This window comes from Bactrocera neohumeralis, chromosome 3 (assembly GCF_024586455.1).
Source record: "Bactrocera neohumeralis isolate Rockhampton chromosome 3, APGP_CSIRO_Bneo_wtdbg2-racon-allhic-juicebox.fasta_v2, whole genome shotgun sequence".
Lineage (NCBI taxonomy): Eukaryota > Metazoa > Arthropoda > Insecta > Diptera > Tephritidae > Bactrocera > Bactrocera neohumeralis.
The window spans coordinates 31,176,345-31,193,625 of NC_065920.1; the positions used below are offsets into that span (position 1 = coordinate 31,176,345).

Below are 17,281 nucleotides of genomic sequence, written 5' to 3' on the forward strand. Positions count from 1 at the left end.
TAATCTACGGAGAGAAATAGAAACGATAGTGTTTTCTATTAAATTGCTCACATTGCTATCGAATAAAACAGTTTTAAATTAATTTCAAAATGCGCTAGAAATAATAAAGAAATGAAAAGCACATAAAATGTGCGAAGACGCAAAACCTGATGTTAAGAAAGTAGTAACCCCAAGAGCAAGCAATAAACTAGATCCAATTAATTTAAATGTTGCTCGAAAAGAGGCAAGAAAAGCCAAAAGTGCAAATTAAGAAAATATACGTGGAAAACTCAAAAAACCACGCCGCCTAGTATGTTCAAGTTAACTTGTTGCAAGAAAAAACTTTTGCATAAACCTCACAACGCTACTCCAAACCAAATAGGTGTTGAGGCAAACGGCCTGGGGTCTGAGCGGTAACGCCGGTAGCAAGGAGTGCAAGAAATGGGGAAACGTGAAAACTCTGAAAGAAATATGAACAAGCAATGCCACCCCTTCCCAGCATATCCCGCTGCTACCTATCCCGTCGCTGACACAATCCTTTGGGCATAGAACCACAGGCGCAAGGGGTCACGCAGTATGCAAGCTTTCGTCATTTGCAAACAGCATGGCTTATTAACTTTCTCCGCTGCGTAGCCGGGGAGACAGAGAGACGGGTAAGCTCGCAGTTAAGGCTGTAGACCGCGAAAAGTGTGAAGAAAAAATTTAAATTGCTAAAAAGATGCATTGAAGAGAAAGTGAAAATGCAGCATTAAAATATAAACGAAAATGAACTCAAGTACCACTTGGGAGAACGGAAGTAAAAAAGTGAAAAAAAATTTGCACTTAATTAATGAGGGGCCACGGCGGCTTGCTGTGAGATCCCCTTCCGGCAGCACACGAAGGTGAGGTTTTAATGAAAAATGGAGGTTAAATGCAGCAGTGGCTGAATTAAAATTAACTCGGCTAAAAAGTGAGAGAGTCGGTAAATATTTGTATAAGATGGCGCAAATAATGAAGTGGATTTCAAATTATGCAGCTATTAAATTAACAAATATTTATTTGATCTGCTGCTGCAGTTATAATAACTGAGTGCGGTTTAAGTTTAACTTGGAGTAGCGTGCTGTTGACGTTCCCATGTCGCTTCAAATTAAGCAAAGTTCGCGCTCTATTACTTTCGAGAAAAGGGGCTAAAGGAAACTTTTTTTTTATACTTTTTTCCCAGGCATATGGAAAAACTTACTGGTACCAGCTAGTTGGTAACAGTTTAAAGACTTTTTGAAATTGAGAACAATTAATAAAAAGAACCACCAAAAAAATAAAATGTTTTCTACAATCTTCCTCCACCAAGAGATCGTCGGATTTCAGTTGAATTTATTGTTACAAGTTTTGTATCGATTCTATATTCTGTCTCTATTACTTTCCTTATTGTCTACTCGACAAACCAATTTAAGGTATCTGTGAGTTGGAAACCAGAATGGCTATTAAATGGTGATCACGTTCTGTAAATAATGTGTTTCGCGCGCTTCGCTCAACTTCTGGCCAACATAATCGGCCTTCTGATCGTACTATTGGCAACACTATCACCCATCTTTAGACCCAGCAATCCTTAAAAGTTAATATTCGACCGAATAGATCACGTCTAAAACGCAGTGAAGAAAATATAGCAGTTCTTTCCATTTCTGGTTCAATAAGTATGTTTAAAATTGCCGCATTTGGGACGAAGAATAAAGTCTAAAGTCTATGCGGACAATCCCGCTACGATAAGGCCTTAGGGTGAAGCATCACGTGAGGCATTCGCCAGTTACCAGTCGAAATGCTCGAACGAGTCATCGAAAATCGGACTCAACGGATGAGTCATCTGATTCGTAGCCCTGGCCAACATTTGTGAGGAGAATATTCAAAAAATAAATGAGAAAGAACGTTTTTTCTAATGATGATAAACATTCCCCATTAAGTTTGAAGTTTCTGGGTTTTTACTTTAAAAAATAAGGGAACCTCAAAACGGATCATTTTTATAAAGAGCTAAGTGGATATAAAATAATTAGATACTCTATGCCGTATAAGCCGTATAATGATCAGCGAGCTCAAAGTTTGCATTCCTTTAAGAAAGATTTTGTTCCAAAACTCCGTTTTGTTATTTTATATAGAAGTTATCGAGATTAGAGTTATCTTCGACTCCACATTCATACTAAAATTAGGCCACAATCTTGGCGATTTCTTACCAACGACTATTCTGATGGGATCCATGAACCGAAATTATTTAAAATTGTCAATATCGGACTACTATAACTTATAGCTGGCATACATGCTGATCTTTCATCATTCCTTATATGGAAAGTAGTTTTTTTCGAAATATCTTCACAAAATTTGATCAGACTACTACAGCAGTCCTCAAGTCTTGTATGGAAAACTTTCTTCTTTCTTGAGTATCTTCACGAAATTTGGCACAGATTATTAACGAAAACGTCGGCTCAGCCTCCGAAGAAATTGTTCAAATCGGACCACTATAGCATATAGCTGCCATACAAACTGAACGCTCAAAATCAAGTTATTATATAGAAGGTTTGTATTTGTGAGTAGTAAAGCCCAGGTTAAGTTTTCTTATTGGTCAATAGCACCATGGTCACTTTAATCCGATTACCAAACGTTACACTTACGTTCTCCATTAATTTCAAAAAAGGTTACAAAGTCACAGCATTTCAGTCAATAGTCATAAATAAAAACCTACAAAAAATTTAAAACCACATAAAGCAACAAAATACAGTAAGTAACTGTTTATTAATAAACAAACACAAAAAGCTCTTAAAAAGTGAAATTTCACCTCAACATTTTACTACGCGCCGCTTTTATACCTAAGCAAAGCAATCATTTAAGCACTCGTAATTGCCAAAATCCAATTTCTTCCGCTGCTCGAACTACCAAAGCATCACGCCACTCAATGCAACAGTGTAGGAAAGTTGGCTTGTTGTTTCGCGTTTCCGCTTTGCCACGTTAACGATATCGTTTTCCTTTATGGCCTGCTGTGTTGCAGCGCAGAGAGTGCCGGAAAGCGGCTATCGCCATTTTTCAAACTGTAAAAGCAATCCTGCGGCGCGCACTAACTTACTACCCGCTCATAAAAAAGTAGAAATGAATAAAGGAGCAATAACAACTACAACAACAACAACAGCAAAACTCCAGTGCGCCAATAATAATATTAACGGTAATGATAGTTGTAGAATCGCAGAAAAACAACCAAAGGTCGCATGTGTATGTGTGTTTGTGTGTGTGTGGAGCCACACAAACCATTATCGACAGCAGCAGCATAGCAAAGTGGGAAACTGCGGCGGACACAGCGCCAGCGGCAGAACGGAAGCGAACTTTTGAAAAACTTTGAACACACTTTCTTTTCATTTTGCTTCCTTTTTGGTGGGGGGTTTGATAGTTATGTTGGAAGTGCTCGGCAGTGTGAGGCAGAATCAACAAAAAAGCGCAAAACAAAAACATAAAATACGATCTGTGAAGAAATTAAAAGTAAACAAACGCAAACGACCAAACAAACGTGATCTGCGCCATGCTAGTCAGCTGGAAAGTTCGGTTTGTTCGGCTGTTTGTGGCAGAAAAGATTACAAACCAGGAAATGGCTTGTTGTTGCGCACATATGCACACGCACATTTATTGTGTATATGCAAATAAAATGAAAGTTTCGGAAATATTAGAAATTGTACAAATTTTGAAGCTTTATAAACTTCAGCTTTTGTTTCTCCATTTGAGTGTGGTGAAGTTTTAATGGCTAGACAAACTGTGGCAACCACGCATATTTACTCCAATTTGGAATTGCACCAATGAGCCCGTACCGAGTGTACGCACTGAAAGAAACTCAACCAATCAAAGTGGTACCATCTAAATCACATTTTGAATGTTAGGTAATTCCTTAGTACTTTTAAATTTTTTTAACATATGTATATAATCTTCTTTTAGTGTAATTTTGTAATTGGTCAACTGCAACGGCTTGACGAAAGCTAACTGTGAATTGAATGGGAAATTTTCTAATTTAAGTGGAAATTAGCAGTGAAAATTTTTAATTTATGTGATGAAGACGAAGCTCTTTAACTAAACCTAGCTTACTCCTATCTCATATCTATCGCACGGGACCACTGAACTCAGTATTACTTCATGGGAGAGAAGAAGACGTTTAAGTCTCCTCTATTGTGCGGACTCACTGATACCAAATCTTTTGTAAATGTATCAATCTTGTCTTAAGTGTGGTTTTCAACTTTTTCTTTATACTTGAAAACCGAGGTCAATGATAGAGTACATGTTCAGAGTATTCTATGGACTAAAGTCGATATTTGTATAGGTAGGTTATAAAACACCCACGACCACTGAGTATTTTGGTCAGGTGGAAATCCAGGTCACCATGTTGTCTATCTATCCACGAATGTATGTCCGAAAGTAGTCTGTGGGTCCACCGTCTGACTGCATGCAGTTTGCAGCCGTTGCTGTCACATTGCGATGCTTATGACTCTCTCCTCTTTTTTTGCTGCTGTAAACGTCTCTGATAAGTAGTATATTCGCGCGAGTTCATCTCCCTGGACTTCAATCGGCGCCTTACTGGCTAATATCTCAGCAGCGTGGTTTGATATGGTTCGGAAAGCACTTATCACGCGTATATGTACTGCGAACATTGGTCTAGCATATGATTTTTTGTATATCATTAGCTGGATTGATGGACGATTAGATGTTAGTGGTGTGATCTCCACTAGTCGGAATACCGAACAGTTAGGGTCGTTTGCGCGTGAATTATTTAAGCGGCGAAGGCGGTTAGCTGGAAGTTAGGGTTAGTTTCTGTATGATTGGGGTGTGTAAATGATGTGTGTATGGGGTCCAACCCCTGGCCACCAGTCCAGAGCCGTATGGAAGCTCAACTGGTAGTAGTTTCGGCTACGAGGTCTGACCGGAGACTTTATTCTGGTACCTTGGAGTTCGCTCCAACCTGCTCGTGCGGACTGGCCCCTCGGGGAGTATCATGGTGGTTGTGGTTAAAACCCAAATCGCGGGAAGAACTGACTTTGTCAGTTGAATGTGGAGTTGCATTGCAACCGGGTGCCGGACCCAAAGCACGGCAGAGGTTTTAGATGGGCCTCGAACCCTACCAAGGTGGTTAGTGTGTCCATTCCTCACTGCCAATTGGTGCTGAAAAATACCTGGCAGTTTCAGGACGCTGATCAGTGCAGTGATTTGATCCGCTGTGCTTTTGAGCGCCGTGGAGTAAGGCTGTCGTCAGCAGGTGCCCACGTAAAACACACCGGACGTTGTCCACAGTGACGTTCCCCCTGCGGGTACGGGGGGACCCCTCCGGGTTCGAGGGGAAACCGAATATACCCGCGGTAAGGCATGCCTGTCGTAAGAGGCGACTAAGATCCTGGCCACCAGTCCAGGGCTGTATGGAAGCTCAACTGGTCGTAGCTTCGGCTACAAGGTCAATACCAAAGACTTTAACCCGGTACCACGGGGAGCAGTAGCCCCTGGAGTTCGCTCCAGTCTGTTCATTGGGTTTGGCCCTTTGTGGAGATTCGTGGTGGCTGTGGTTAAAACCCAAATCGCGGGAAGAACTGACTTTGTCAGTCGAATGTGGAGTTGCATTGCAACCGGGTGCCGGACCCAAAGTACGGCAGAGGTTTTAGATGGGCCTCGAGCCCTACCAAGGTGGTTAGTGTGTCCATTCAACACTGCCGATTGGTACTGAAAATCGTTACCCAGTTTTCAGGGCGCTGATCGACGCATTGTATTGATCCGTTGTGCTTTTGAGCACCGTGGAGTTAAGCTGTCGCCAGCAGGATCCCACGTTAAACACTATCAGAGTTGTCAGAGTTGTATCCATATTGGAATAGGTTTGCTTTACATGTCGCATTTTCTAAGTGCTCCTTGAATTTGAGTCTTGAGTCCACTATTACACCAAGGTACTTCAACTGTCCCTGTGAAATAATCTCATATTCTATGATGAGCGATATATTTTCTTCTCTTTTCCTGGAGCTTATGAGCAAGACTTCTGTTGTTTGATCATCCAACTCTAGACTCATGTTAGCAAATCATCGGCGTAAACCATTTATGCAGTCAATACAATTGATCCAAAGGTCATCCAAATATTTAGCCACTGCAAACACTATGAGGTCATCCACATATGTGATTGTTTTCACATTTTTGTGTTGTTGTATTCTTAACATCTGTGTGTAAGACCGAGCCTTGCAGTACTCCAGTGGAGACAGTGTAACTCTAAGTTCCACACGAGTCGAATAACAATATCCTATTTTGAAAATAGCTCCTTATAATATTTATCAGATTATCATTTTATTTATTATATTTCCTCACGTTGCGGAGATGATTAAAATATCCCTTTATTCACATTCAAGTCGGTTTATCCTGACTAGGAAGTTATGAAATTTCCAGAATATCAATATGACCTCTGGCACGTATTTAACCCTCAATCTGCTGATGTATACCCGGCTAATTTTCACAAGTACATATCCAAGCCTTCAGTGATCCACCTCCAAATTTCCTTATTTGGCATATCCAAACTGTTTGTCAGTCCATCTATCCTATTCAATTAATTTTGGTTTAGTGATTCATATTTTTTTATGAACTAGACTCGAGCCTTATAGTGCCTAACATTTTATAACGGTTTTTCACCGTCGCTCTTCACTCGAGCCCGTTATTTTTCAGGAATCTTGGTAATGTCTTATCACTGACACGAACTCCATAGCCCTCTCAATGACTTTGTTACTTTCCACAGCGGTATTTGTTGCACCTACAATAATAAAGCGGCTGGCAATACGTGCAACAGTTGGGGACAACTTATGCGGATGGCTCTTTCGTGGCACTCTTAAATGATTATTTTTTCGTGCTTTCTTGTTAAGAAACACAATTTTTTATATCTTCCTTCACGTTTGCCTTCAAAACAGAATTTACAGATTTTCCCACCACAAAGCAACTAAAACATTATTTAAATGGTATATTCAATATTTCTTCGGTTATAAAGAAATTAAGAGAGTATATATATTTACCTTCTGTTTGCTTCGATTCAAAGAGATAGAAAAGTTAAGTTACCAGCTAAAAATTAGTGCAATGCTTAATGGCTTACAACAAAAAAAAAATCACCAGATTGATGTCGAATTCATAATGTAACAAACGAACTTAAATTACATATATTCGTGAACAGTTCTGTCCCTTACTATTTATAATGTGACAATTACAATATTTCCTACATATTGTCAGAATTTTTCAAGTCACTATAATAATTCTCCAAAAATGTTTTCAATCAACACAAGCTCCGTTCGATTTGTTTAATTAATGATTCAACTATTTTCGAAGAAGTCGTATTGCGTGATATAAATAAGTTAAAATTATATTCTAAAACTGTCTTTAACAATATTATTTTCTTTCTTCCACCCACTTTTTAGGTGAGAGCGGCAAGTGTATCGAAAAGGGTTTGGAAACTAGTAACGGAAATGGCGTAAACGGCGGCAGCCCTCCTGAGCACGCTAAGACGCCTACCACGCCCACTAATGAAATCAACTTCAAATTTCCCATAGACGATCGCGTTTGCACCATCGATGAGCTGGTGTTGCCACCCGCACCACCGCCACCTAGCAAAGAGCCGCCATCACAGCTGCCACCGCCACCACCAGCCACAGCAAATAGCGTACTGAATAGTCTAACTTATAATAGTTGTACCGGCAATAATACGGCCACCGCCATGGCGGCAGTAGCTGCAGCGGCCACCGTCATACCACCCGGCGCGCCATCGGCTGCGGGTGCTGCGCCAACCATGTCGCCAGCACACAATAATCTACCATCTGAGGCAATCGTTGTTGTGCTGCCCACACCGCCAACGCATTATAAAACCGAACAACAACTGCAACAACCCCAGCAACTGCAGCTGACCACAATCGAACCGCTGATCAGTGTGAACTGACCGACGGCTATTGATGTTGCAAGCGCCTCAGCCACCGCAGCAGCCACAAATAAAAATGTCAACACACCAGCGACGACGTTGGCGTTTTCGCCATTGACCGCGAAAACGGGGAGAACGATAGATAGAGGACGGCAAGTGGCGTTTATAACCACGACGCACACGTAAGTGCTCGCAACCAATATGTACACAAGCTCCAAGTGTAGCGAGGCGGAGTTATATTTTTTATCATTCGAAAACATTTAACGATAACTATTTTTAAGGAACATACAAATAAGATTGTGTAAAATAAAACAAATGCGCCGTAAGCAGAAACGATTAGAATTGAGAAGTTCGAAGTAACTAGTAACGGATCTAGATATTTGTTATAGAACGTATGTTTTCTTCCAAAAGTTTTTAATATTGATGTTAAAACTTCAGAATTTCTCTGTCCAACACCCACCCAAATCTTTTTAAGCAAAAATACTAAATTTTTTCAATTTAACTCCATCTTCACTCGTTTTCTGTAAGTTCATACCGGGTATATTTTTAGGCTTGCATAGTTCGGCGGACGTATTCTCCATCCTATCGTCCGATAACTCTCCTCTCCCCAGTAGTGAAGACACTTGAGGCCTTACTACTCCCGACCTTCACACACCACTTGAGCTTAGCAAACCACCAGCATGGCTTCCAAAAAGTGCACAGTACCATTACCATAGTTCGTGGCCTTAAACAGAAACCACCTTGCGAAAGAACGATCGTCGTAGCGTTGAATTTGTCAAAAATCACACAACGCTACTTGAGTATATTGAATAACAGCTTTCTCTAGGACTGATGAAGTGGACCTTGAACTCGAGTTGCCGCGAGAAACTGTCTGGTTAAACTCCTTCTTATCCAGAATAGACACGGACGGGGATTAGGTACGCGTTACAACAATAAAACATCTAGACCTTTTTAAGCGTCTGCTCTCTGATACATTCCAATAAAAATTAAACCCCAATAACCCGTTTTTTTAAACCATTATTTCCAACGAAACTGTGATTGGTCCGAGGATTGCTAGGGAATCCTTGCTCCTCCAAAAAATTCACAATAAGAAATATGGCAGTCTAATTTGAAGAACAGAGATTACTTTGAATCGCAGTATGATATGGCTCGCCATCTCTTTGAAGTCAGCAATCCTCAAAGCATTTTGCACCTGCTTGCAATCAGTAATAATAAGAAATCATCCACTGATAACAATTTTTAATGAATGTCTCATTTATTTAAAACAAAAAACATGGCACGAAGAGTCAATGAGGGAGAAGCTGGTTCAAATAGTTATCTTGGGGTTTTTAAGAGTTTCTAAACTAGGTATGTTTATTCTCAGTATGCTAACAAACAGCAAGGTCTAAAATCGACTTAAAAAGTAATTGGTTTTCTTTGCACCTGCGCCCCTCTTTCTAACCAAACAACTTTTATCTTCCATGTTTGGTTTTCAATGTTAAAAAGTTCTCTAATAACTGCAAAATTCAGTCTTCTAGTCCTAGTGAGCACCCACCTACATATATACTTACTATACTTTGCGCCAAATTCCACCATTGAAGCTAACGTATGCTCAGTACTTAGTACTGACGCATTACATCCACATGACACTACTTCATATGCATGAAATGTCTCCGCTTTTGAATGTAATTGAGCCATTTCCATTGATTTAATTGCGGATATTGCGCGATTACAAGATATGATTCAATTCCGCTGGTGTCACGATACGAATACGCACAAGTGAAGATGCCCCTTGACACCGGAAAAAAGCACTTCACAATGCTACATGCGTACACAGATAGGTAATGGCAGAAGCTCTTAGCTGAGCGCGCGCATACGCAGCAATTTAGTCAACACTCGAGAGCACTCAGTGCGATATGGTTCTCTTTCCGGTGAATTTTAATGATTTAATGCAGAAAAGCATACCCAACAACAACAGGCGGTGCGCTACAATGGCGGCTTTCGCGAAATTCAAAAAGAAAGAAAGCGTTTCAAGCTATTTTTGCTTCATTTCACTCAACTGCACTTCTACTTCGGCCTTCTTTGCATTTATGCATTCTCAATTTCCGGTGCAATTAAATATCACGAAGTCGCTAATCAAAAATTCCATTTCTAATTTAAAAATACGCAAAAATTCTCAATTCAATAATTTCTATAATTGAACTGTACATATTTCGTTTTCTCATAAATGTATGCTTCGATATTTACACATTTCATTTGCGCCCAAATGTATGCTCCAATTACAATCGTTTCTGCTAAGGAGCGCGTGAGGTAACCATCTTTGGTTTACGAAAACATAACGGTGAATATGTGTGTACAGCGAAAAAATGCGAAAACCTAATGAAGCATAAAATTAGGCGCGGAAGCGTGCCGCAAACGTTTCATTTACTTGATAAGAGAGATTAAGATTAAATATTTAGTGTGTAATACATGCATTTGCTAAGTTTAAGCGATAATGTGTAAGCTATACTAATTATAGCCTGTAAGTAGCGGCGACACATTCAAAATGTGATACTAACAAAAAAAAAAACAAATTGTGTTTAGCAAATTATAGCAAATAGTGTAATAAATTTGCAGAACTAACGAATCGAATACTGATGTATAGGGCTAACAACATAAGTATATAAGTAATGTAGTTTATATATATGTGTATATAGTGTGTAAAATGCACTCAATGACATTCATATGTATGTAACACTTATACCATATAAGCACATTAGGGGTGTTCATATAAATTCAAATGTTTTTTTTTAATATATGTGCCTCTATATTCATTGAAAATGCAAGGAGACTATTTTTATTTAAAACTTCATTCAAAAGTTTACTTTTTTTAAATTCAAAAATTGTAAAACAGACCTCTATCTCACAGAGAGTTCATGCTAAAGCGTTGAAGGTGGTAACTTTGCCGCGAAATCTGTCTAAATATATTTGTGGCAAATAAGTTGGCAACTCAGTCGAACAAACGTCTACTTTGCTTTATAAGCAAGATGTTCCACTGCGGTCCTCATTTTGATCGTAAAAGTTAAATGTCACTTTACACGATTTTACACGATTTTGCATGGCAAACACTGAAATTCGTGGTGTGTCAAAATCGGCAAAGGTCGGCAAATCAAATTTGCAGTCGTAAGCCACGAACACTTTCTCACGAACTGTCAAAAAAAAAAAATCTTAGTAAAACTAATTGAATTTAAAATTAAACAAATATTATCCTAAGTGTTGGTTAGTTAGGCTTAAAGCGTTTTAATATTTTAAGCACAAAGCGAAAAGAGTCTTCACACCCGACCGAAAAGACATAGTAAGTCTAATCATAAGATTTCACAATTTACAATTTAAAAAACCGTTTAATTAAGTTTTCTTTAAATTTAACTTTGTTTTTATTCAAACTTATTTTAAAAATAATATGTAACAGTAATTAGTAATGCAATAGCAATTACTATAATTGAACATTAGTATCCATAACTAGTTTTACATTTGAGCAAATATTATACCCATTACTTTGGTTAATATTTCACACAACAAATGCTCAAAACTTAGTTTTACTCAAACAGCTTGGCTCCATGCATTAAGCCTGTTTTCTTATATGTTATTGAATAAGTTTATTGAAAAGATTAAAATAAGCCTTAAGTACGTTTACGTTTTAACAAAGAAATTTTAATTAACGATTTTCCATATAACACTTATTATAAACATACATTCGCTCGGTTTCAAATATTAATTACGGTATTTACATTTTTGAATTTCACATGTAAGGCAGTTAAAAATTTTACCAGCAATAAAAATCGATACTCAATTGACACTTATTTGATTTTATTGATTACCTTTCAAAGATTTATACCAAATTATAGGTAAAAGCCCTAATTAAAACAGGTAAAGAAGGGCTAAGTTTGGTTATAACCAAACATTTTATACTCTTCTAACATGCAAGGCTCAAAGCTGAATACCATCATGCGTTCACCAAATTAAAAAAGTAACGGAAAGGTTCAACTCCATTGTTCTAAGAAATCGCGATGGACTACAATCCAATTTCGTGTCATGCTAAATTATTTTTAACGTCATAGACGTCATTAGTTTTATTACTGTGACTTTATCGCGACAACGATCAAATGAAGATGAGATATATGTCCCCTAAACTCAACAGAAGAGACTAATTTCAAAATTGAATAGACGCAAAAGTCTTTTCTTATTTTGTCAAAAGTTGTCGTTGCAGTCGTTGTGAAAGGGAAGAATACCACACAAGCTACCAATAAAATTTGTGAAGTTTACGGAGACGATAAGCTGTATCAGTTCCAGAGATTTGCATGCGGTGGCCGCAATTATTGTACACTTAGTCAATACTTCCTTTGGCAATAAGCTAAACGCAGGATCTTATGCCTTCGGCAACAAGTCAAACAAAGTGTCTGCTTGTCTCGTGCGTAACACTTGAAACACTTCTTTGCTGAAGTCAATATGTACATATATGCGAGCTTAAATTGATCGTCACATGCGGTGGTGGTGTGCGCTTGCACTGCATGCTTTGCGCTGGCGTTCAGTCATCCACTTCTTTTAATGTAAGTAGGCTTATGCCCGGTTTCACAGTCCAAACTTAAGTTGTGCCTAATTAAAATCTTAGCTAAGTATTGTTGCAAACTGAGTGGTCGTTTGCGTTTCACAGTCAATGCTCAATTTCTATAAAATTTTATTATGATATATGGCAACGTTATGGGCAAATGTTATACAAATGTCATTCATAAAAATATGTTTGAAATATTTAAATTATAACAGACAATACATAAATTTGCGAGGAAAACTATATCAAAAATTGATGAAAACAACAAAAGAACCCCAAATTTCATCACTAGCGAGTCGGAGCACCTATGGGAACTGAAGGAAAAGTATAAGCTGTTATTAAGTGCAAACGAACGGACACTTGCCCTACGCTACGAAAGATGTCGCTGAAAATTTAAAGCAAATTCAAAACAAAAATCAGCTGTTATTTAAGCACTGCTTAAGTCTCCCCTTTTCAGTACTTAAGCATTACATAAGTATGAACTGTAAAACAATATTTTCCTGTTTTATCTTAAGTACAACATAAGTATGGACTGTGAAACCGGGCATTAAAGTCAGAGAAACAGCAGCGCATGCCGATATCTGATCAGTTCATGTAGAACAACAATGGTTAGCTCGCTTCTGTACTAGAAATTTCGATGTAAAAGATACACCTCGCTCTGGTCGACCTTTCGTTGAAAAGCGGATTAAATTATGAAAAAGGTTGTCCAGGACCGTCACATAAGCAGCCATGACATCGCTAAAGATCTTAACATTCATCATCACACGGTTACGAACCATTAAAAAAATGCTGGCTACAAAAAGAAGCTCGATGTTTGGGTACCACATGAATTGTCTGTGAAAATTTTAATGGATCGAATTAACATCTGTGATTCTTTGCCGAAATGAAATTAAATCGAACCATTTCTGAAGCGAATGGTAACAGACGATCAACAGAAAGGACTTCGTCTTCCATCAGAACAACGCTAGACCCACACATCTTTACTGACTCGGCAAAAACTGGGAGAGCTTGGCTGGAAAGTTTTGGTGCATCCACCATATAGCCCTGGCCTTGCACTATCCAACTACCATTTGTTTCGGTCAATGCAGAACTCCCTTAGTGGAGTAAAGTTGGCTTCAAGAGAAGCCTGTGAAAATTACTTGTCGCAATTTTTCGACGAGAAACCAAAAAAGTTTTGCATTTTTGAAAAAATATCTCTAGCGGAAAAATGGCAAAAAGTCCTCGAACAAAATGGTAAATATTTTGTGCATGAAACTTCACAATAAATTTAAAAAAATAAGTTGAAGTTTGATTAGAATTACGAAAATACCCAATATTATATGTAAATTGATGTGAAAAATGTCAAGGTCAAAAGAATGGAAATACATTATATTAGCGATGTGAGGCTTAGACCAATTCAATTTTATTGACCACCAACCCGTTCATATTATTATCAAAAAAATATTTCTCGCAATTTTCAATAACATATCTCACAGATTGACCAAAATTTTCGGCAAAAAATCACTCATACGCACATATTCGGTATAAGGAGACTTAAAGAGTTATGGTCGAATTTTGACAATTTTTGGGCTTAAAATTAAATATTTAAAGAACACTTAATTTGGTCAATTCATACACTGCGACTAGGCATGACAAAATAAATAAATAAATTTGGTTGATATTACTTGAGATATGAATCCTTAGCTAAATGTGGGCCACGCTCACTTCAACTTTTATCCAGGTTTCAGCTTACTCAGACGCGGATGGACAGACAGTCACCCTAATTACAACTAGTTTCATCTTCTTAATTATACTATATACATATACTATATGTATATATATATATACACATATATGTACATATAAAACACTATAAATAACAAAGGAGACGTACGAGCGCCATACAGCGCCCGGATGGAACCAAATTGAGCATTATACAGCAACTCAGTGGTTTAAAAAGAAATCTCATTTTTTCACACCAGCTGAATGTATGTAATGTAAAATATTACGGCTAAGCCGGCTGAAGGCGTGGCATTTCCAAAGCTAATGATCTACCATCTCAGTATGTACTGCATTCCGCCACTTCTCCAATTTTCTGAAGATGCGATCTTAAGGGTACCTGCCCTTACAATGTTACTAAGTTCTCATTTGCCTAGAAATATAAGATTTTTGATCTTTCCACCAGTAATATTTGTGGTATGTCCAGTGTTGCTAGTGTTCTAAGGCCATGGGTGTACTTTTAAGGTCAATTGCTTGAAACAACCTTTGAAAAAGCTGTGTTTCTGACTGCGCCTGAGTAGGCTAACTGGTCTGCTTTTCGTTTGAAATAAAGCTGCCTTTCCAGGTCTCGTGAGTAAGATGCTTATGGCACGGAGGCTGCTCAACCAATACACTTGAACAGCTGTGTTTAGAGTGTGTTCGATTTGCTAGTTTCCAACGTTTGACGAATCGAAAGAGATTATACTTAATAGCCGAAGTTTTTGTACAATTCGCATCACTTCTTCACTGCAATAATAAATATTATTTTTATTTTAATCTCAATAATCTGCGGGAAGTCTAAGACTCTAGCAACTAAGTTATGAAAAAATTTTAATTTTTATTGAACGAATCTCATGCTAAATTATGTATGAGAACTACGAATAATTTAACTACATATTATACAGCTCAATATTTAAGATGGACAGGAAATTATAACTTCGTCCAGACAACTATAATTAAATTCTTTACAGCAATAATAACACTAGTAAACAAAAATCCACTTATTTTCGTGACATAAACAGAACAAAGTGTTTATTATGTAAAAATTGCTACAAATGCAGAAAATAGCTACGGATTTCTTCTATCACCTATAGGTTTTTTTGCTATACGGATTTTTGGTTAAAAAAACTGTGATTGATATACTATTGTTATTCAATGAGTACCTTAAAATGTTTCTGTCGATGCTTTTTGTTTTTGGAGTATCCCTTAACAATGTTCAGCAGTAATCGGCAAGTAAACTGGCATTCCACTTGCCTTGTTACCGTTTCTCCATAGCAGAAATGTCTTGATGGAAATGTTCCGCATGTTCGTCACTTACGGCCCCTAAACTTTCGGAGAAAAATCCAGTATAGGCAGTAAGTATTTCAGTCACAAGATCTTTGTAGTTGTCAGTTTCACACTTCCAAGAAAATTTTTAACAACGCTTTTATAGGCACCCCAAGCTCGTATTTTAGTTTAATTAACCATTTCCATAAATCTTTCATCTTTCATTAGTACTCTTATTTGCGGACTCACAAATATGCCCTCCTTAATTTTCCTTCACTGACTCTTGGAAATTTATATTTCAGATACAAGAACCCGCTTCCATTTCTGTCCATTGCCTTAACAAAATTGTTCATTAAACCCAATTTAATAGGCAAAGGTGGTAGTAAAACCTTTTTGGGGATTAACTAGAGGTTCTCTGGCAACGGTTTTTTTTTTGTCCGGGAGTGAGTGCCTGACGTAGTGACCACTTCTAGGAGTGGTCATGTGAATTTGCTGAATAACCAGAAGTTACACAAAGGTAAATCAGGCGAATGCGGTGTTTGCGGCACGATATTAGTTGAAAATGTGGTGAAATGATCACGAATAACCAATGCAGTATGAGAAGGTAAGAAATAGTAAAAATCGAAGAATTCACTTTTAGAGTCTCACACAATGACGCGTATCTCAACTACTAATGAATATTTTAATATAAAATTTAGCATAAATGTCGCTAACAGTACTACCAACTTACAGAAAAAAATTTTAGCGATTCGGAAAACACGTGAAGTATAAATTAATTCAAATTAATTCACCTTTCAATTAGATCACAGTAGTATTGTAAAATTTAAAGCCCCGGGTTACAAAATATCTGTGGGTGATAGAAAAGTTCTGTTTTCAGATTTGACTTCAGGGTATCATCCTTGTCACAAATTATGTATCTACTAACTATAACTAGAAGCTCGGACATGATCATACTTCTAAAAAGATCTTTTTTACGATTAATATTTAGCACATGTGTACGAATTAATAAGACACTTATTATTAAGAAGTCAAATAAAACTATACCGTGTAGAAAAGGAAAGTCCTGTCAACTAACCAATCCGCTAAAACAATTGCTAAGCTGATAGATGGCAATACTATACGTGCTTAGATTGAAGTGGTGAGAAGTTTTTTCCTCTCCTCCATATACCTGCACACAACAGTAAAATAGGACGCGGAATTGTTCGATTATACTGGGTAACCAAGACAATACGACTCAATCAACATACTTTAGCCGATATGCCGCGTCGCTAGCAATAAGGCACAGTGGTACAAAGCGTCTACACTCTTTTATAAAAAATCATGGAACTTTTATTTTCCAAGAGATCAACTTGAGCATTGTCACGCAGATATACCATGTATCCATGTTGAAGTAAGTGCTTCAGTATCTCGTTGCAACTTAAAAGGAAAGTAGTTTGTAAGCTCTTGGCTAAATTTACAAACTTCATTGCCTGTCACAGCATACTGTGGCACACACGCTTGCGACCGCTCTTTCCTGACTATCGTCAACAGCGAATTTCCACATTTTTGTTTGCTTCCGCCGCGCAGCGCAACTTCGGTAATCATGCTGGGCATTGCATGCATTGGCAGCAACAATAACAACTTGAATAGTATATCTTGCAATACGAAGCAGACTCCACGGCCGCACAAATGGCGACTTGCAACATTGCTTTGTTGCAGCTTTCATCATAGCGAGCATATTGCCAACAATGTTTGCGGTTGGCAACGGCTGAGAAGCAGGGATGTGGCAAGGCGACAGCGTGGCGCGCAGTTGGGAAGCGACATTCACGCTGCATTCACTTAGC

At 38.0% G+C, this 17,281-nt stretch overlaps 1 protein-coding gene across 2 annotated transcripts in view; it reads left to right on the forward strand.

The window, feature by feature from the left end:
• The window catches only part of LOC126753112 (insulin-like growth factor-binding protein complex acid labile subunit), a 241,287-nt gene extending 229,584 nt beyond the window's left edge, over positions 1-11,703 (forward strand). For both annotated transcript variants that reach the window (XM_050464287.1, XM_050464286.1), the window contains exon 15: positions 7,398-11,703. In XM_050464287.1, coding sequence (XP_050320244.1) covers positions 7,398-7,912 — 515 coding nt within the window. In that variant the 3' untranslated portion in view covers positions 7,913-11,703. The remainder of the gene's footprint in view (positions 1-7,397) is intronic.
• The last annotated feature ends 5,578 nt before the right edge of the window (positions 11,704-17,281 follow it).